This window comes from Adelges cooleyi, unplaced genomic scaffold (assembly GCF_023614345.1).
Source record: "Adelges cooleyi isolate 19-005CV unplaced genomic scaffold, UGA_ACOO_1.1 ACOO_flye_CR_arks_rails_tigmint_CR_PRNA_574, whole genome shotgun sequence".
In the NCBI taxonomy this organism is placed as follows: Eukaryota; Metazoa; Arthropoda; class Insecta; order Hemiptera; family Adelgidae; genus Adelges; species Adelges cooleyi.
The window spans coordinates 7,032,197-7,050,280 of NW_026096268.1; the positions used below are offsets into that span (position 1 = coordinate 7,032,197).

Consider the following 18,084-nt stretch of genomic DNA (forward strand, 5'->3'; position numbering starts at 1 on the left):
CTCATATCACCACCCACCGGACCCTATTTTCAAACATGCATCAATTTATTATATACTGTAAAATTATATACGTTTTTTTTCAGATGTTGAGATAATAAGTAAATAGGACTCATTTATATGGAATCCCAAATACTTTATATAACTTATAAAAATTAAATAAAAAAAGTATTTAACAATTAAATTGTTATGTCAAAAATGTTATCAGATTTCAGGACTTATATAGGTCTGTATTATACTTATTAAAAGCGTAGTATTAAACCTAAATAAAATTAACATGTTGTTTATAAATTAATAATGATTGTAAATACTATCATTATACAAAATATCAACACCAGAACATAAAAATTGAATTTTCATGTAAAATTCACATAGCAATAAATGCCTGTCTATCCAAGACAACAATTTATTGTCAATACTCTTTTTGGTAGAAACAAAACAAAAAAAATATCAATAGGATCTATTTATTATAGGTATTAGCATTGATCATAAATATTATAGATGGGCGATGGCCCACCGAGACAAATTTTAGTTCTGTACACTGTATACCAACACGGTAGTATCATTTTCGTTGAAAACTATTGACTAGCGCCCATCCCGTGTTGGCGTACAGAACTAAAATTTGTCTCTGTGGGTTATCTATAATATGTATAAACAATGGCATTAGATAGAAATTGTAAAAACAAAAACGGATTTATACACAAATAATTACAATCGTAAAAAATAAATTTATCAGTAATTAGTAACTACATTCAATGAGAGATGTATTAATAATACAATGTTTTTTTTTATTAACCTAGGTAACAAATGAAAAACATATAATATGATACATAAAAAATAATAAAGCTCATTACACAAAAATAATAGTTGAATCGTATTAGTAGATGGCGTCATTATCATCCAAACCATCATCCTCAACATCTAAATATCCTTACCCGTTATCAAAATAATTTTTATTGTAGTCAGTTCCATCATCTAACTCATCATCGATATCTTTTACTTCTCCTTCTTTTTTGGTTCTTCGCTATCTTCGACATCAATGACATCTTCCTCTTCCTAGAGTTCTTTAACAACACTTTCACTGAACAATAATTGTGAAGTGGAAGGGCCGTTTTCAGTTTTTACCTTCTTTTTACTGGTTGGGTTGAGGAAATCGTTTATTTTGGTTTTCTTTGCAGATACAATTTGTTTTAACGACAAATAATCATGGTTGGCTACTTCGGCTTTTAATTTATCCATCCACTGCTTGTCTGTTAACGGTTTTTTTTCATTTGGTGAAATTTTCTTTTTTTTTGGTAGCAAGGACGGAGGAAAATAACTATGTGTTTCTACACTCTTGAGGTACGACCAAGGACTAGTAAACTCATCTTTAGATATAAACGACGGAGCACTATGAAAATGCTTGGCTAATTGTTGTTCGAATGAAATTAAATCTTCGTCTTCACTGTTTTCTCCAATTTCGGTAACATTAGCCGGTCAAATCCACCACCACCACCACCACCTTCTCGTCCTCGTCCTATGGACGCGCCAGCCATAGGATCAACACTTTTCAAGACTTTTTGTTGTAACTGCTAGTTTTTGTTTGTGTGGTAAACTTTCCTAAAATAATACAAACACAAATAATTATATCATTTTAAATAATAATAATTTAATCACGCTACAATAAGTATATATTTAAACATGGTGGATTTGAGTCTTAGAAATTCCAATTTTTTGAGAACTTACTGGGTCATAAATTACTTTAACAATAAATGAACAGCTAGGGACTAGTAGCATCTGTCTCACCAGCTTCTAATTCATTCTGAAAAAATTACAATTATGAACTATTAATATATAGGATATAGATAGTAAGTTACTAAGGAAATTTAATCTAAAAAAATAATAGTTATATAAAGGCGAGGCTACACCAACTATTTATTAAGGAGTAAAGTATGGGAAAATTACTAAATAATTGTATTAATTAAATTAACTGATATATTAAGTATAATATTGTACCTTATACAAGTGTTTTGTACCCGAACGGATATAAAACTCATCAAAAATCAAACAAATTCACATCAGTCGCATTAACTATATAGGTATCCAAGGATTAAGGACAGATTATAATTTTATAGAGATCAACGCTAATGTATTTTTTGTAGCACATGACCTTGATGTGTTGACCTCCCCCCACAAAAAAAGAAATCTAACCAATAATATTTTAGCTTCGACGGATTCAAATCGACAAGGGTACATAATTGACTTCTTACCTAAAGGACAAAAGAAGGTTGAAGGTAGTGCGTGCAATCAAATGTATCGAGATGATTCATTGTACCTATCTAAATTTTTTTGTTTTATAAAATTACAATAATAGTTCACTATAGTAATGATGATACATGATATATTCCTCCATAATAATTAGCATGTTAACGGTTAATACGTTTTAACCATTGCATGTGCAACACGTGTTGCTTTTTATCATTGTGTCTGCGCTGATGTCAAAAGTACCATTTCATTTGTCAATTGTCTCGCAGAAAATAAAACGAATAAAATGTTGTTGTTTTTTTTTGTATCACTTCCAACAGTACTAGTGTAAACTGTTATACTATACATGTGTGCATTGTGGCTTGGACCTCCACTGTTGTTTCGGTCGATTTGCCCATATACCGTTTATATATTTACATAAATTAGACGGCGGCCAACAATTAATTATAATGGTAGGTATCTTGTATGACAGGTTTTTTTTTTTAACTACTGGTCGCGTTTTTATACAAATGCCAAGTACACAGCATAGTCATATTGTAACTAGTTTTATTATCAATTGAAATATCAATGATTTTATTTTGTAAATAATTTTTTTTTTTTAGTAATACATGCAGTTTAATTTAATATAATGTAATATATATATGTATACATGTATTATTGTTTTAGATAATGATAGTGTCGTCAATATTTATCTGTTACGATACACTGATGCGTGACAAATAATAATACAAAGAGGAATAATGTACCTAATATTACAATGAATTTGATTCTAATTAAATTTAAAATTTTGACAATCGTGATTTGGCATAGTAAGTTTAAAAAAAATACTATTTTCGACTAATTTTTATATGCTTATATAATTTATAAATCAATATCGCTAATATATATTTATATTTATAGAAACATTACAGTTTTAATATTTATGTTTATAATATTATAGGACATAGTAGAGCCGAAGCTCAAAAGTTTACGACAAAATGCTGTCCAATAACAAAGATACCTGACGGGGACGAATGTAAAGAAAGTAACATAACATTTAAACCGATATTTTGGCCAACATACATTAATGACAACAATGACAATATCAATATCACCTTCGGTAATCCTTGCAAATATGGAAGGTAAGAAATTTCAAATGTGATTAATATAAACCTCTTTGCGGGCGTTGCTAAATTTTCCCATTTTGGAAGAGTTACTACACTTTTTTTCTTTTATTAATAACATTTATTATTTAATTTTAAAAGCTGTTCTACTTACCATTTAAATTAACTATATATTAACATTTAGCCATGGTGTTTTTTTATTAGCATTTTAACGCTACTATTAATTGAGTTTTATCTTAACTTAGGCGCAATTCTGTATGTAATAATAATAATATAATAATGTACTTAGGTATTTGATGGAAGAAGGAATTTATAGTGAGTTTTTTGTATTGCACAATGGTACACTGTACCTACCTAACGACAAACAATTATTGAGTGCAGACCAATATTGTCTGGATACATTTTTTATACAAGAAAAAGCTATTATATTACCTCTCGTATGTTTCCCAAAGCCTAAGTGCTCGGAATATTGGCAGAAATTGGTAATTTTCGTACTTCCATATGGTAAACAAGTTAATTTAGTTTGATTAGACTCCGGACTGAAATTCTTGTACCTAATTGTAAATATTTCTCATTAGGATTATTCGTTTCGTCGTTATTCATGGCAATCAGTGTGCTATTAGAAATACAGAAACAAAACAAATTTAACACAATCAATAGGTTTCACCATTACTTTTTGTACTTACACACGTGTTTGATAATTTCATCGACTACTTTGGCCACAAGACATGTTACCGATCAAATAATGGCCAACACTAATGCGGCAATAGGTATGTGTTATGCAATGATGTAGACGTAACGTTATACATGTTGTGTATTTTAGCACTTTTGTATGAAATCAACTATAATTGATATATTTCATCTTGGTAGAATTCATTCTTCAGTCTTCATACATGACAAGCTTATTGATAGTCGCTGTAATTACTTACGAATCATGGAAAAACTTTAAGTATAACATTTTCATACATTTTGACTTATCGACATAAATATCATAGCTTGATTGATGATTCCAATTTTCAGACGCAATAACACAAACAACAATATAATTGACAAATACATTAGCAAAATTAATAGCATTAACGTGGCGATTTGTATGTTTTTAATTCAAGGGATAATTTTCTACATAATCGGATGGTCGTCGGTTTTACCCACAATTTTTTTATTATACAGTAAAAAATGTTAAATGCCGTAAAATATTTCCAAGTAAATAGTATTGTAATGTGTTTTTACATTTTCAGGTGAAACCGAATCGTCATCAATGCATTATTTACGAATTTCTATTTATAAAGTATTTGTCGGATTGCTTTTGCTTGGTATAGGATATTTATTGGCCGTTATTATAACAAAGGATGAAAACAAAGAAAACGCAAAAACACAAGAAACGTCACAAAAATTATATTGCAAGTACCAGTAAGTGGGAAAACAACTTATAATTATAATTTGTATACTAAATTTAATCATCTCATGCTTTAGGTTGAATAAAAATGTTTTAGCGTTCAGTCTAATGGCGTTTCACTGGTTGCTGGAAGTATTTGGTATTCCGAATTCAAATGTGGCTTTTAACATTTGGATTACGTTGATACTACTAACCTATTTGACGTATAGTATTATTTTATTATTGTTATCGGCGTTTTATACAAGAAGATTAACAGCTGTAGACAACAGACAGACAGAAATCACTTCTAACTGTTTATTAAATTAAATCTAAGGTATTTTACCTTAATTCAGTTATTTTATAATTGTAAAAGGTACATGGTACATTTATCGATTAGCAGCAAAATTTGTATACCTGTAAAAAATAAAAAAGTTGTTATTGTTAATCATTGGACTGCGTAAAAAAGTAATTTGAGACTTAATAGATGTTATATTTTGTTGTGTGATTATAGCAAAGGTATTATAAGATACTATCCTGCTACCAAATTGCTAAAAACCAGTACAAAAATAAATAATAATTTTTTATCTTTGTATTTGTATTTTTTTTTAACAAATCGTATGACGAGTCGTCAGAACACACACCTTACAGTGTACATTTATTTAGATGATTTTTGTAAAAAAATGTATTTTTGTAGGAAAAAGAAAATGTCAAGTTATTATTCTAATGATTATTTAAAAAACTTAAAAATTTACCACTGAATTTGTTCTTTTGTCAAAGATGGTTTAACATAATTTAATGCTTCGAAAAAATGTTTTTTTTTTACTGAAGTACAATTGGCAATTCCTTCCTTTGTCATGCATACCAAACCTGCCTAAAAAACATTGTTAGTTTAATATTTTGTAGGATTTATTTATTTATAAATTAATTAATTCTTTAAAACTTTACTTCTTTTACTAAATTTTCGAGATCAGCTGCTGAAAACAAATCAGTTTGAAGAGCCACATCATCCAATATGGATGGCTCAGATATAGGCATTCTAAAAAGTCAGAATTTTTTTTTTTTAAATTAACAAAAAATATTATACAAACAATAACTAGTTCATCAATTACTTTTTGTTTGGGTTATTAACAATTGTACTAAGTATATTGGAGCGTTCATCTGATAAAAATGGAGGTGGCACATAAATGTGTCTGTCAAATCGACCGGGTCTCAATAACGCTGCATCTATTTTGTTTGGTCGATTAGTAGCAGCAACCACTACGACTCCTTGTCCATGCTGCATAAAATATTAAAACAATTAACGTTTTAAAAATAAATAGAACACAAGTAACTCACTTCATTGCTGTTATTTATACCGTCCATTTCAATTAAAAATGTCGACAGAACTCTATCTTCAAATCCAGCAGACTCTTTATTCTCGGTACGGCAACTGACTAAGGCGTCTATAAATTAAAACCACCAACACGTTAAACACAACAATAATGTTTAGAGAAGAAAAATCTGAAATTTTCCATTTACCTATTTCATCTATAAACAATATCGAGGGGACATTGGCCCTTGCTCTTTGGAATAACTGTGAAATATTAGCCTCGGTCACGCCCAAATACGGCGAATAAAGTTCTGCCGCCATGGCCGAAAGGACATTGATGTTGGACGATGCAGCAATCGCACGAACAAGACTTGTTTTACCGCAACCAGGAGGTCCGTAGAGTAAAACACCTAATTTTTAATGGCTATTAGTTAACTATACATTTTTAAATCTACCAATATAACCACATTACATTTATGACTAGTGTTACCTTTAGGTGGGGGTACGGAAAAACGCTCAAATGCTTCTGGATACATGAGAGGCCATTTAATACAAATGTCAAACATCAATTTAACTTCATTTAACCCTCCTAGGTCGGTAGCCGGTGAAGATTCAGACTTAGTAATTACCTGACCGATCCCTGATTTTAAAGATGAAGCCGGATGTTTGGAAATGAGATTCATTGCATTTGTTAATACTCCATTTTGCCTATAAATTAAATATGTCAAGTCAAAATACAACGTGTTAATAACTTATTTACAAGACACACACAGATCTACGATTACGGTTGGATCGTTGGAAAATTCTTTTGTCACTTGTTCTAAATCTGCCGCAGTATAGCCGGGTGTCAATTCAGCCAACGAAGATGAAATATCATAATTGATATTTATGTTGAAGTTGCGACAAAAACCGTATATCATTTTAGATCGGTCAACTTCAGTAGGAACGCCAATGTAGATCTAAATGGGGATACAACCGATGCAATATTTCAGTTTAATAATACTTTCATTAACTTACTTCGTATGAAAACCTTGAACCTTGTTTAAAAGATGCATCGATCGATTGGGGAATACTTGTGGTAGCGATTACAATTATTCGAGAATTATCTCGGACAGACGCTAAACAATCTTGGATTTGCGCGCAAACTCGTCTGGCGTTGGTACCTTTTCCGTTTAACATACTTTCTGCTTTTTCCAACATTATTATACAGATGACTAAAAACAGATTAGAATAACTTTTATTAATTTAAACCAATTAAAATTTGGCTTGACAAATTACTTTTTTTATCTTGTTGTACTATGAGTTGAGATTTTGAAAATACATTTCTAATTACAGTTTCAGTAGAACCAGGATCAGAATTAATGAAATCGGTAGACAAAAAGTTTAAAAGAATGCATTTCAGAGATGCGGCAATGTGCTTGACAAGACTGGTTTTTCCACAGCCCGAAGGTCCAATCAACAATATCTAAAATTAAAAAATATACATTTAATACAAGAACTTAAAATTAAAATAGTAATGATCTTATGAAATATTCACCTGATTACAAATAGACTTTTGTCCAGTTTTGGCTACTTCTATAATACTTTTCAAACATTGTATTTGTGGATCAAGACCAAAAAGTGGTTCTACTTTACAACCAATTTTAGTCTGTTGAAACTGTTGATAATTCATAGTTTGAATAATCATTATGTTAGTTTCAGGCGTAGTCAAAGCAGCGTTATTTTTACAATCGGTTTTATGAACGAGAATAAAGTCAATATTTAACATTTGTTTTGGTCTGAGTTTTTTCAGGTTCACTATACAATTGTTGTGCACAACGAATAATTGCAAACAGTTGTTGATGGCTTCTGCCAACATTAAAGGTTTCATCGACCATTCATTTTGATGTTTAACATCAGTAAAAACTACACTAACAAAGATTTGTTTTGCTTTTGTTACGTTAATCGCTTCAATGTGTTTTTGATCAATAAACGTATCTAGCATTACAGTCATGGGATCAATGAGTTGGTCTGGTAAGTGTTGGACGACGCTAACGTCGCAACGGGCAAAAGAGCAACTAGTATTTAACTGTGGAACGATCCGGCATATAATTTTTATCTCCTTACTAATTTTCACAAAGACATATTGATTGAACAATTTTGAGCTGGAAATGTTTTCACTGGCATACATTTTCTGAATTGTGTCTACATGATTGCTATTTGGTACTTTTGATAGGTAAACCGTAGACATCATTGAGCGAACGTGCGAGTAAAAAAAAAAATGGCTCAAACTCTTGAACAGTGTTACACTATTGTCTATGATCAATACAGATTTACGTTAATTTTGTTTTTTTTATAAAATAATCATTGTAAATGAATAATTTTGTTAAATAAAAAGTTAATTCACATATTATTATTCACATCATAAAATGTAATTCTCAATCGAATCGTCAAATCACACTATCGGTTCAAAAGCCCGGCGAGAACTCCATGTGCTTGATAAGACATTATCAGTGAATATCACGGTGAAAAAATATAGGTATGTCAGTAATTTTTGTTAATTGTATAATGGCTGCCGGTGTTTCATGGGCGGCCGTGTTGTGTAAACTGATAACACGATTTGCTGACATACCTATTTGTTGACAGAAATTTAAAATTGTATTATGTTTTAATCTCTTTTCTATGGTTTTATGCTTTAAAGAATATTTTTAAAGAAATGTCAGTGTAAGTGTATTGTTCTTTGATGAATTCACGAAAAAAGTGGCATTTTGAATTTTAAACATTTATTAAATATGGATGTAAGGTTAGTAAATACTTCAGTATACATTTATATCATCATTTTTTATATTTGTACGTTTTAATTATTGGGCCTTTTATACTAGTTTGAACTTAGCAAATTACTGTTTTGGTTACAAATGTAAAAATAACACGAATTTACCAGTAAAGGAATGTTCAAAAATTGGTTCAACTTAATGTAAATAGCTAATTTTGGCAATTCGTTCAGACACGTTTATTAAATTTACCCACAACATTTTCCTGCGTAATACATTTTTGAAAACTTCCAAAATTTTCAGGATTTTAGGATAATGGAATCTTCTCATTTCTATATAGATTTCCAGTTTCTTTAAAAAAACTCAATTGAGAACGTTTATCTTTTAAGACTACTTATTGTAGTCTAGCATGTAGATCATTAACAGTTTTTTTTTTTTAACTGCAGTCGTTACTATTTCAAAAAAAAAAAAAAATTTATTTTGTATCTTGGACAATCTTGGTGAATTAACTAATAAATGTTTACTATACTCTGTTCGGAATAAGAACAGAGTATAGTTACTACAGTGTTTGTAATGCAAAAAAATCGGATAACACCACAATTTATCAGTCGGTAACTTTGCTAAATTTAAACAACCACAATAAATCTTTTTGATAAAAATCTTCAACACTATATCGATAAATACACGTTTGCTGTTTTTATTTCTAAAAATTTGACTAAATTTTTGTAAGAAAGGTAAACTCAATTTCTGGATTCTTAACTTATATGGATAAAACCTGTTTGGAATCTTAAATTCAATTTTGCTTATAATATTTCAAAAAGTAACAAAGACAAAATCATCAATTTAGTGTAAAATATGTTTTGCAGCGTTCTACTACCAAAAATAGCACTAAGTTTGGGAATCGGTATTACTTTTGGTGTTTGGCTGCATAAATATTTGCATAGAGATCAAACGGAAACGTTATTTTTTTTTGGAAATACTCAATATTATCATCACACAACCAACGACCAAAACGATTGTGATTGCCGAACTTGTAAATCAAATACACTTATAAAATGGCTCAATCAAGCTAAACATTCTTTAGACATTTGTTTATGTTTTATAACTGATGAGACACTCACTACTACAATAATAGATGCTCATAAACGAGGAATTAAGGTGAGAATAATATTGGATGAAGATTGCATTAGAACTACTTGGAAAATGGGCATGGCCGGTATTGCTAAAAAAGTGAAAAAAGCTAAAAATTCAGATAGTATAATGCATCATAAATTTACTATCATAGATGGGAAAAAAGTAATTTTGGGATCTCTCAATTGGACGCCAAAGGCACTACGAAAAAACTGGGAAAACACATTAATTACGAACAACGCAGAAGTGGTTCGTGCATATTCTAAAGAGTTTGAAAAACTGTGGAAACAATTTTAGCTTAAGAATTAACGCGATGTAAATAAAAATAACAAGACAAATGTAAAAAGATAATCATGTAATTTAATATCGAAAAATTGTCAGTTCCTTATTAACATTGTACCAAAAATAAACAATGAGTTTACATAGTTTTTTTTGTTCAAGTATCAATTATTTTACTTCAAATGTATTACATACTTCTCGAGCACACTGGCCCAATTAAAATGACTACTTCACTACAAAAAAATTTTTAAATTAATTACAAAAAAAAGGTTTTAAGAAATAAATTTTCTGTGTAAAAACACAATGCAAAACATTATATACAATATTACATTTTTTTTTTTTTAATCAAACACTACTACTTTTCTTTTTATTATTATTATTAATGATTATTAATTTATATTTATATATAATACACACTAGAATTAATTTTTTTTTTTCCATCAAATATGTGATTAAATATTATTCTGAATCGCTATTAGATAAGGTAATATTACTACTATCTTGTGGATCTTCTGCAACAACAACTTCTGTGTTGCCGTTTGTATCATTTTCATCGTCTGAGACACATTCCTCATTGGAGGCTTCATATAGAATTTCCTAGGGAAAAAGTTAAAACTATTATAGAATGGTTCAACACGGTTTTATATACTATTAAAGAGCAAATTTGAAATACATTTTATGTAACAAGATCATATTAGTAATGTATTATTTATTATTACTTTTGAAAAACTTATGTAATTGTTAAAAAATCAACTATAATAAAAACAGTTTTACATAGCATACATAGAACCAATTTAGATACTTGTTTATTTTATTAAACAAAAAATACGATTTTTGTAATTTTGTATTAATGTACCCCAAAAAACCTAACTGGGTCAAATTTTTAAATAAAAAAACAATATCTCGTTTTAGCCACTTTGAATGAAAATACTTACATATTTATTTGAGATTTGTCCAAAAAATATTAATAACCTGTGTTTCGATTTTATATTTTGAGATATGTTCTATAGTTACCTTTAATGTATTTACAAGGTCAGTCGTTTCTTCCAATAGATTTTTGCATGAAGTATTCTCATCTTCCAGTGCCATTACCAAAGAATGTAATTTTCGATTGTCTTCTAAGACTTCTTCGAGCGCTTTTTTACGACGCTCTGCAATGGCTTGCCAATATTTTTCACTGGGGCCGGCTGTAAAATTATAATCTTATTTATAATATATAAAATACGACTATAACTATGCTTATGGCTTACCAGTTGAAGTGAGATCTTCAATGATTAACTTTTGGTAAAGCGAAGGATCTACTTTGGGTACTGTTAATTTCTTATCTTTAGACTTTATTTTGGCTTCGGTCGTTTTCAAAGATTTGGACGTTTTTTGATCGCTATAAAGAAATTACAAAAACCAAATATAAACAACTAATAAGTTTAAGATAATATTACACATGACGATAGGTCATACATTTTTTCTTGAGATCGGCCACTTCCAACTAAGTTTTCTTTGCTGCGACCAGACGGCTGTAACGTTTGTAGACATTTTCTAGTGGCATTTTTGTTGTTGGCCTGCACGGAAACCTACAATGACAAATTGTTTTTTACAATTTCCGTGGTTAGTTTCGATTGGAAATATTACCTTTCCCGACCGTGTTCTGGGTGCATTTTCGGAAAGTGCGGTTTTCATTCTCGTGATTATTATAGTATAAAGTTTTATTTCAATAAACAAACAAGTGTATTATCAAGTGTAATCGTATTGATCAGTTAACGGCAAAACATGAAATGGTTGTTTAAAATGAATAATTACAACAGTTAACGTTAAGCTTATAAAACAGAAGGGCGATACAAATAAAATTAATCATTTAACGTTAACTGCGAAATTGGCTCGGCTGAAGCCTGAAATAGTGAAATGAAATCGCAATGGAAAAATCATGACAAAATGGATGTTTAAAAAATTAAACGTTAACATTTTTGTAACAGTAACCAACACCAGGGTAACGGTAAATACCGCTGTTGACAGCTGCTGTAGATAAACCGCCGTGGTGTTATCACGGGATCTAAGCTCTGGAATGATAATATAAATTGTTTTGTTAAGCACAACACAAGCCACAACCGTGGTTGGAACTTGGAAGAAAGTTGAACTTTGTAATGGACTATTCGAATTAATATTTAACAAACCCGGAGAACTCTCAAACGCCCGCCCCTGACGCCACAGCTGATTTGCCTGTGAACTTTTTGAGTGGGTAATATGTCAATAATAATTAACAGCTTTAGTTTTCGGTAAACGTCAATGTCCAATCTGTACGTGTTGTACACGGCTGCATTGTGAGAATTTTCTTGAGCTTCGTTTGACCAGTAAGTACATTTACCAGCGAGTTTCAGCGAAACATTGTCCGGATGATCTTAATTCAAAATGAAAGGACACCTTATTTTACAAATTTTGTCAAAGAGTCTACGTAACGAAGACGGTCGACATTGAAGTTAACAAAATAAATAGGTGATGCTAGAAAAAAAGTGACTTCTTGTGTAGGCATTTTCCAAATTTGAGTTAGCACTATTTTCTGAACGTGAGATCCATGTTTCCGGGATCAATTTTTTACTAATTCAGGCTATTATTCTATTCAATTAGATGTTTTGACCTATATTCTAATCTTGGAGACTCCAAGGTACAATTATTTTGACACTTTGAAGAAAACGATACATTCGACCTTATTTAATGATTTTCCCAAAATCAACTTAGTTGGTCCCGTTTTGCACTCTGCATCACGTTTAAGAAAATAGGTTTCCGGGTTGGCGCCGAGCTTGTCAATCCTACACACTTAAGCTAAACTCTCAACTCTTTCTCTTCCCTATTTTAAAGTTTTGGCTGGATTTATATGAAAATGTACTTGTTTGAAACATAAAAATGTATGCTCTGTTTGGGATTTGTGTTTTTCACCTATTTAAAGTATTTTTATTAACTTCAAAGTTGATTTTCTTAATAATTATGGCCTAATGACAATAATAGCAAAAATGAATCCTTTTATTTTTATTTTTGACTAATTTTGCCAAAGTTTCATCTGATTAATTCAATTATTAAAATAAAAATACTTCCTGATTATCTGTACTTGCTACTTAAATATATACTCTCAAGACGTGTTAATCGATAACACATAATGTGATTCGTGTTACGATAATTTTTAACTCATTGCATAGATTGCTATAGTTACAAAAAAATATATAAAATATAGATATTCGTTTGTGTATAAAATAATGTTAAAAAGTTATAGTTTACATATAAATATTTTTGTTGTCAATGTTTGTTTTTGTTTTTATAATCAATTAGATATGCCCAAGAATCCATTTGTGACATCCAAATCACGCAAGAAGAAGAAATCGAGAAAAAATGTTCACAACCCAGAAGCCTTGGATGAAGCCCAAAAGCCTAAAACGCTGTGCCCACGCAGCATGGTCAGGTACGCCAACGTGAGCGGCTACGAAGCTATATGGACGTGTAAAATTTGTTTGACAACGTTGCTAAGTGAAAACGCAGTCCAACAGCATTTACTGAAATGTAAAAAAACATTCGAAGTATTGGAGTCCGAGACGGTCGAAAAGAACTCCCAGGTGTAAGAATGACTATTGTACCATATAAATACAGTTTACGCTTATTTAACATTTGTATTTGTATTTTTTTATTTTTAGTACTAACAACGTTAGCGAGTATGATGCCCGTCAATATATATGCCGATATTGCGATCAGGTATTTTCACGTATGGTCACATTGAACAAACATGAAGAACAGCACGAGTTGTCCAACAGTAGTCCGGAATACGAATCGGACATTGATAATAAAGTGGTGTGGAGAATAAAACCCAACCGTGTGGCTACTAAACAGCCGAAAATTACCGACGCCGCAACCGATAACAGTAGTTCTTCAGTGTAAACTGATGAATATATATATATATATATATATATATATATATATATTTGCTTGTATTGTTCTTGTATGTATCCTATCTATAAAATGTCATTCATTTTTGTATTAATTATTTAAATTTATATACTCAACTTGCGTGCATGAAAAGTATTTAACCTTAATTATAAGTCTTAATATATATATATATATATATATATATATATATATATATATTAAGACTTATTGGTTGATTTGCTCGAGTTAATGATTCCTAAACAATAAAACGCAACTATTCCAGTATAACATAATATAATTTTATAATGTCTTCAAATTTTGTTTTTGTGTTTCCTAAAATGTATTAACTAAACATTTTTGAAATATATACATTTTAATTTTGAACCTAAAACTGCCGTTGTATTTTTGTCTATCTCCGATTGCCGCTATATTAACACAAAATCATAATGTTATAAACAAATGAATAAAATTCAAATCAAATATATATTTCTGCATAAATAAAATGGTAAAACAAATATTTAAATAATTGCATTTTTTATTACACGCGAAAAACGGCCAAATATAAAATTAATAAATTATAAATGGTGTATTAACCTTAAGTACAGGATCATAAGAGATTGTATATTTTTTACAGTTTGTACATAAAAATTAATAGTATGTTTGATTCATTTTACGTACATAAAACAAAATAGATGACAAGCGCAAGCTTCTGTCGTTGGCTGATTACAACTATATTGTTATGTCCAATAGGCATAACATTTTTAATAATAAATATTTATAAGATAGAAATGAAACATATATCGAGGGGGAAAAAACAAAATAATAATAATAATATAAATAAATAAATAAATAAGACATAATATTATAAAATGTTAATACTGTGAAAATGATTATTTTTGAAATTTATTAACAGGCTTGCCTAGCATTTTTTTAATTTTTATTGAGAACCAACGCAAAATCGGTCACAGTTCAAAAGTGTAATATACAAAAAAAATAATAAATATCCCGAATAAAACCCCGAATGAAATCAGTGGTCGGTAAAAAGTATAGATTTTTAGTGAAATAAAATAATAATAATAATAACAATTATGTAAGCGTAACACGCTGTTTAAAATTAAAAACTAAATAGTAGATATTCAACGCTTGGAATTCTGCAAGCTTACGTCCCATAGTGTTGTGATAACGCAAGTATCGTTACATTAGGTTGACTAGACTGTCGCCTCCGAGAAGGCTAGTAGGTGTTGTCGTGTCAAGTTTCTACTTTGATGGAACTCGATGCCGCCACAGAGTCTACCGTGTTGGGGATTTGTAAACTTTCAGTTGCCTAAAACATAAAATAAACAATCGGTTAAATATAAAATTAAAAGCATCCGATGAACGTACTACACAGTGCAGTTCCGAGTTGTGAAAACTTTGAAATAATTTTCTATTTCCTAACGATTTCCTTGCCCCAATAATAATTACAATAACAACACTTACGTCGATGAGGTGATCGAGGCCGAACAGGAATCCTTCTTCGTGGTTGCCCGGCACCCACGGTTGCCTGTGGGTGAGTATCACGTTTTCAGGTACGTGCCTCGTTTTGGCAAAATCTATCAGCCACGCACCGACTTTGGTGTCGTCATAAATAATTAGAATACTGCTGCCCACAATCTGTGTTGGTCAAAACACACACAATAAATTATTAAAAAAACACATCCAATAGGAGGTACACCGTTGGGTCGTTATTGAGATATTCTCTCTTGGCGACTACTCACCTCGTGAGTTTTAAAATAATGAGAACGGTCCAGTTTGGTCCGGATTTCATTCAGTCTGGCCACCAGCCTGTGCTTGATGTCCTGCCGGTCGCCTAGGAACAATGCCAGCGTGTTGTTGACTTCTTCGTCGCTCTTGACGGTTTTCAAATCGGTAACGGGCGGAGAACCTCGAAACTATAACAATCGTCGTGAAACATCATCGTTAAATAACCATCGGACGGTATTGCCGTTGTTATTATTATTATTATTATTTACCTTCATGGCTTCGATCCGGAACCCGTGACTGCACGTTGAACTCTGCTGTTCTCTGAACTGCATGTAACGCAGTTTGGTGACGGCTTGCAGTTCACGTTCTTCGGCCGTAGGCGCTTCCGGGTCAACGGCGATCATCTATAACACAACATCACATTTTTGTTAGTCTCGTTTCGTTTAGAGATAGGTAAGGCTAAAACTGGGTTAGGTAACGTTTAACTCTTTGAGGGGCGGCTGTTAGCATATTGACCACTTTTGTTATAACCCTTTTGGGGCGGTGGTCAGTGGAGATAACCGCATATATATTTTTTTTTGGCGTCGGTTACACAATTAGCGATGATCACATAAATACTAAATAGTCAACTACGAACACACGCCATTAGAGCGTTGGGGGGCAGTTGGCGACATTTCTTGCCCCCCCAATAAGGCAAGGTTAGATAGAAACTATCAATGGGGCAGGGTAGGTCGGGTTATTTATTTGGTTCACTCCAGGCCAAAGACAATTACCACTTTACCTTGAGGTAGAGATCTTTCCGGGCGGCGGTGTTCTGCACTTCGGATTCCAAAAAGGTGCGCGTGCCCATTTTGATGTCCATGACGTGCGGGTCCCGGAACCCGTACAACAGGTCTTGGAGCTCGATGAACGTCTGACCGTTGTACTCGACCTCTCTGTAGTACCGGGGCACGATGTCCTGGAGGCTGGGCTCGTTGGACAGCGCTTCGTATACGTCACATTCGGTGCCGCCGCTGCATTTCTTCCATATGGTGCCCACGCCGGCCGGGGCAAAGCAGTCCGGATGTCCGGACAGCTGGAACCACGACTGCTGTTGCGGGGCGCCGGCCCGGCAAGTGCCAGCCGCGGACTGCGCGGTCGGCTTGACCCTGGCTTCGGGGTCCGACGTCACCACAGCGGCGGCGGTGGCGGTGGCGGTCGTCGTGGTCGGTGCGGTGGTGGTGTTGTTTCGCAGCAGCACATCGCTGGCGGGCGCACTCAGTTCTAGAGCGTTCTAAAAATCAATTGGAAAAAAAATCAATAAAATTTAACACCTCAAATGTCAGCTTATCTGTCGCATATTCCGTTTCGTAAAGCTAATTTTGCAATGCCCCCCCCCCCAGCCCAAAAACTTGTCCTCGGTGAAAAATAATCCGAGCAGCTCTATCGAGCGACGGCCTCGGTCCTGTCCTAACAATGTTCCCGCTTGGTCTGACCTTGTCACAAAGCGTATTTGCCAACACTTGGCCAAACTCAAAAAGTGCCAAGTACACGAGAGAGAGAAGAGTCTCGGATCAGAAAGAATCACAAGGGATTTGGACGTTTGAAGATAGAAGAAGACAGTTTTCAAGGATTTTAATTAGCCCTAGCCCGCACCCCTGTGTTTGGATAGGCGGCCTGCACTCCCTCGACTAATGCTAGCAATATGTTATCCGGGTTACACTTACCAGTGCCAGGAACTTGAGCAGAGTGTTTTCCTTTTTATGGTTTTTCTTCGACGACGGCACGGTATTGCACTGAGTGCTTTTCCACTCTCCATCGGTTTGCTGCAATCAAAAACAACAAATCATCGGTCATTAGCCATTCGGCAAACGCGCAATTAACGCGGACGTGCACACGAGTATTGAGTATTAATTACAATGTATGTCCCGACCCGGCGAGGGGGGCACGTACGATTAAAATAATATAAATAATAATAATAATAATAGTTAGAAATCGATTCGGTCGCCTCTACTACCTACAGCGACGACGGTTTGCATTAGTGATTGCAAGAAGCGCGCGTTCCAAAGCCCCCTTGGAGGCCAGCCGAATGACAAACAATAGTCGTCGTAGAAGACACACACTTGGAATAGGTACGGTCAAGAGGCAAGAAAAAACAGCTCGAGATTTTTGTCTTTTAATTATGTCCAAAGAAAAAAAAAATGCAAAATCGTGGCTACCGCGGCAAATTTGTATTTTACACGGTTAACGAACTAGCACGAAAACCACAAT

General features: G+C 32.6%; 6 protein-coding genes and 1 pseudogene across 15 annotated transcripts in view; 3 read left to right on the forward strand and 4 right to left on the reverse strand.

The window, feature by feature from the left end:
* Positions 1-391: 391 nt before the first annotated feature.
* Positions 392-4,611, reverse strand: LOC126843411 (uncharacterized; annotated as a pseudogene).
* Positions 2,280-5,305, forward strand: LOC126843403 (uncharacterized). 6 transcript variants are annotated; one of them, XR_007686421.1, is made up of 9 exons: positions 2,280-2,693; positions 2,908-3,050; positions 3,182-3,362; positions 3,634-3,848; positions 3,923-4,114; positions 4,168-4,293; positions 4,365-4,513; positions 4,583-4,754; positions 4,818-5,305. XR_007686421.1 is itself a non-coding variant. In XM_050580937.1 (9 exons), exons 2-9 carry the CDS (start codon positions 2,999-3,001, stop codon positions 5,044-5,046), a joined length of 1,278 nt encoding a protein of 425 aa, XP_050436894.1. In that variant the 5' UTR covers positions 2,281-2,693; positions 2,908-2,998; the 3' UTR covers positions 5,047-5,305. The 6 variants fall into 6 exon arrangements, 5 of the variants coding, with proteins under 5 accessions (XP_050436898.1, XP_050436894.1, XP_050436897.1 ...); XM_050580937.1 differs by having other exon boundaries at positions 2,281-2,693; positions 4,215-4,293; positions 4,365-4,522; XM_050580940.1 differs by having other exon boundaries at positions 2,281-2,693; positions 4,215-4,293; positions 4,365-4,522; positions 4,838-5,305.
* LOC126843399 (ribosome biogenesis protein SPATA5L1-like) lies at positions 4,725-8,462 on the reverse strand. The gene is made up of 11 exons (XM_050580930.1): positions 7,566-8,462; positions 7,307-7,493; positions 7,046-7,242; positions 6,800-6,987; positions 6,519-6,736; positions 6,238-6,438; positions 6,055-6,161; positions 5,829-5,995; positions 5,665-5,755; positions 5,472-5,590; positions 4,725-5,133 (listed from the first exon to the last, which is right to left on the reverse strand). Exons 1-11 carry the CDS (start codon positions 8,259-8,261, stop codon positions 5,106-5,108), a joined length of 2,199 nt encoding a protein of 732 aa, XP_050436887.1. The 5' UTR covers positions 8,262-8,462; the 3' UTR covers positions 4,725-5,105.
* A 216-nt stretch (positions 8,463-8,678) lies between these two features.
* LOC126843416 (mitochondrial cardiolipin hydrolase-like) lies at positions 8,679-10,444 on the forward strand. The gene is made up of 2 exons (XM_050580957.1): positions 8,679-8,810; positions 9,645-10,444. The coding sequence occupies exons 1-2, from the start codon at positions 8,800-8,802 to the stop codon at positions 10,204-10,206; spliced, it is 573 nt and encodes a 190-aa protein (XP_050436914.1). The 5' UTR covers positions 8,679-8,799; the 3' UTR covers positions 10,207-10,444.
* Positions 10,250-12,114, reverse strand: LOC126843414 (geminin-like). The gene is made up of 5 exons (XM_050580954.1): positions 11,818-12,114; positions 11,647-11,759; positions 11,439-11,569; positions 11,203-11,375; positions 10,250-10,785 (listed from the first exon to the last, which is right to left on the reverse strand). The coding sequence occupies exons 1-5, from the start codon at positions 11,863-11,865 to the stop codon at positions 10,648-10,650; spliced, it is 603 nt and encodes a 200-aa protein (XP_050436911.1). The 5' UTR covers positions 11,866-12,114; the 3' UTR covers positions 10,250-10,647.
* A 138-nt stretch (positions 12,115-12,252) lies between these two features.
* LOC126843417 (uncharacterized) lies at positions 12,253-14,286 on the forward strand. Of its 3 annotated transcripts, none has more exons than XM_050580959.1 (3): positions 12,253-12,421; positions 13,504-13,786; positions 13,863-14,286. In XM_050580959.1, the coding sequence occupies exons 2-3, from the start codon at positions 13,506-13,508 to the stop codon at positions 14,101-14,103; spliced, it is 522 nt and encodes a 173-aa protein (XP_050436916.1). In that variant the 5' UTR covers positions 12,253-12,421; positions 13,504-13,505; the 3' UTR covers positions 14,104-14,286. The 3 variants fall into 3 exon arrangements, with proteins under 3 accessions (XP_050436916.1, XP_050436917.1, XP_050436915.1); XM_050580960.1 differs by having other exon boundaries at positions 12,254-12,417; XM_050580958.1 differs by having other exon boundaries at positions 12,254-12,533; positions 13,863-14,285.
* Positions 14,287-14,953: 667 nt separating this feature from the next.
* The window catches only part of LOC126843402 (inositol-trisphosphate 3-kinase homolog), a 74,505-nt gene continuing 71,374 nt past the window's right edge, over positions 14,954-18,084 (reverse strand). For all 3 annotated transcript variants that reach the window (XM_050580936.1, XM_050580934.1, XM_050580935.1), the window contains exons 2-7: positions 17,541-17,639; positions 16,616-17,107; positions 16,104-16,238; positions 15,849-16,022; positions 15,571-15,744; positions 14,954-15,415 (exon numbers count right to left, since the gene is read on the reverse strand). In XM_050580936.1, coding sequence (XP_050436893.1) covers positions 15,341-15,415; positions 15,571-15,744; positions 15,849-16,022; positions 16,104-16,238; positions 16,616-17,107; positions 17,541-17,639 — 1,149 coding nt within the window. In that variant the 3' untranslated portion in view covers positions 14,954-15,340. The remainder of the gene's footprint in view (positions 15,416-15,570; positions 15,745-15,848; positions 16,023-16,103; positions 16,239-16,615; positions 17,108-17,540; positions 17,640-18,084) is intronic.

Bases quoted from the DNA above. Each gene is read 5' to 3' on its own strand.
- LOC126843403 (XM_050580937.1), top strand. From the start codon at position 2,999: ATGAATTTGATTCTAATTAAATTTAAAATTTTGACAATCGTGATTTGG. The intron at 4,115-4,214 runs GTATGTGTTATG...TCATCTTGGTAG, and splicing joins CAACACTAATGCGGCAATAG to AATTCATTCTTCAGTCTTCA. The intron at 4,755-4,817 runs GTAAGTGGGAAA...CTCATGCTTTAG, and splicing joins AAATTATATTGCAAGTACCA to GTTGAATAAAAATGTTTTAG.
- LOC126843417 (XM_050580959.1), top strand. From the start codon at position 13,506: ATGCCCAAGAATCCATTTGTGACATCCAAATCACGCAAGAAGAAGAAA. The intron at 13,787-13,862 runs GTAAGAATGACT...TTTTATTTTTAG, and splicing joins GTCGAAAAGAACTCCCAGGT to TACTAACAACGTTAGCGAGT.
- LOC126843399 (XM_050580930.1), bottom strand. From the start codon at position 8,261: ATGATGTCTACGGTTTACCTATCAAAAGTACCAAATAGCAATCATGTA. The intron at 5,756-5,828 runs GTAATTGATGAA...CTGACTTTTTAG, and splicing joins GTTAATAACCCAAACAAAAA to AATGCCTATATCTGAGCCAT. The intron at 5,134-5,471 runs GTAAATTTTTAA...TATTTTTTACAG, and splicing joins ACAAAAGAACAAATTCAGTG to GTATACAAATTTTGCTGCTA.
- LOC126843414 (XM_050580954.1), bottom strand. From the start codon at position 11,865: ATGAAAACCGCACTTTCCGAAAATGCACCCAGAACACGGTCGGGAAAG. The intron at 11,760-11,817 runs GTAATATTTCCA...TTGTCATTGTAG, and splicing joins CCAGAACACGGTCGGGAAAG to GTTTCCGTGCAGGCCAACAA. The intron at 11,376-11,438 runs GTAAGCCATAAG...ATAATTTTACAG, and splicing joins TGAAGATCTCACTTCAACTG to CCGGCCCCAGTGAAAAATAT.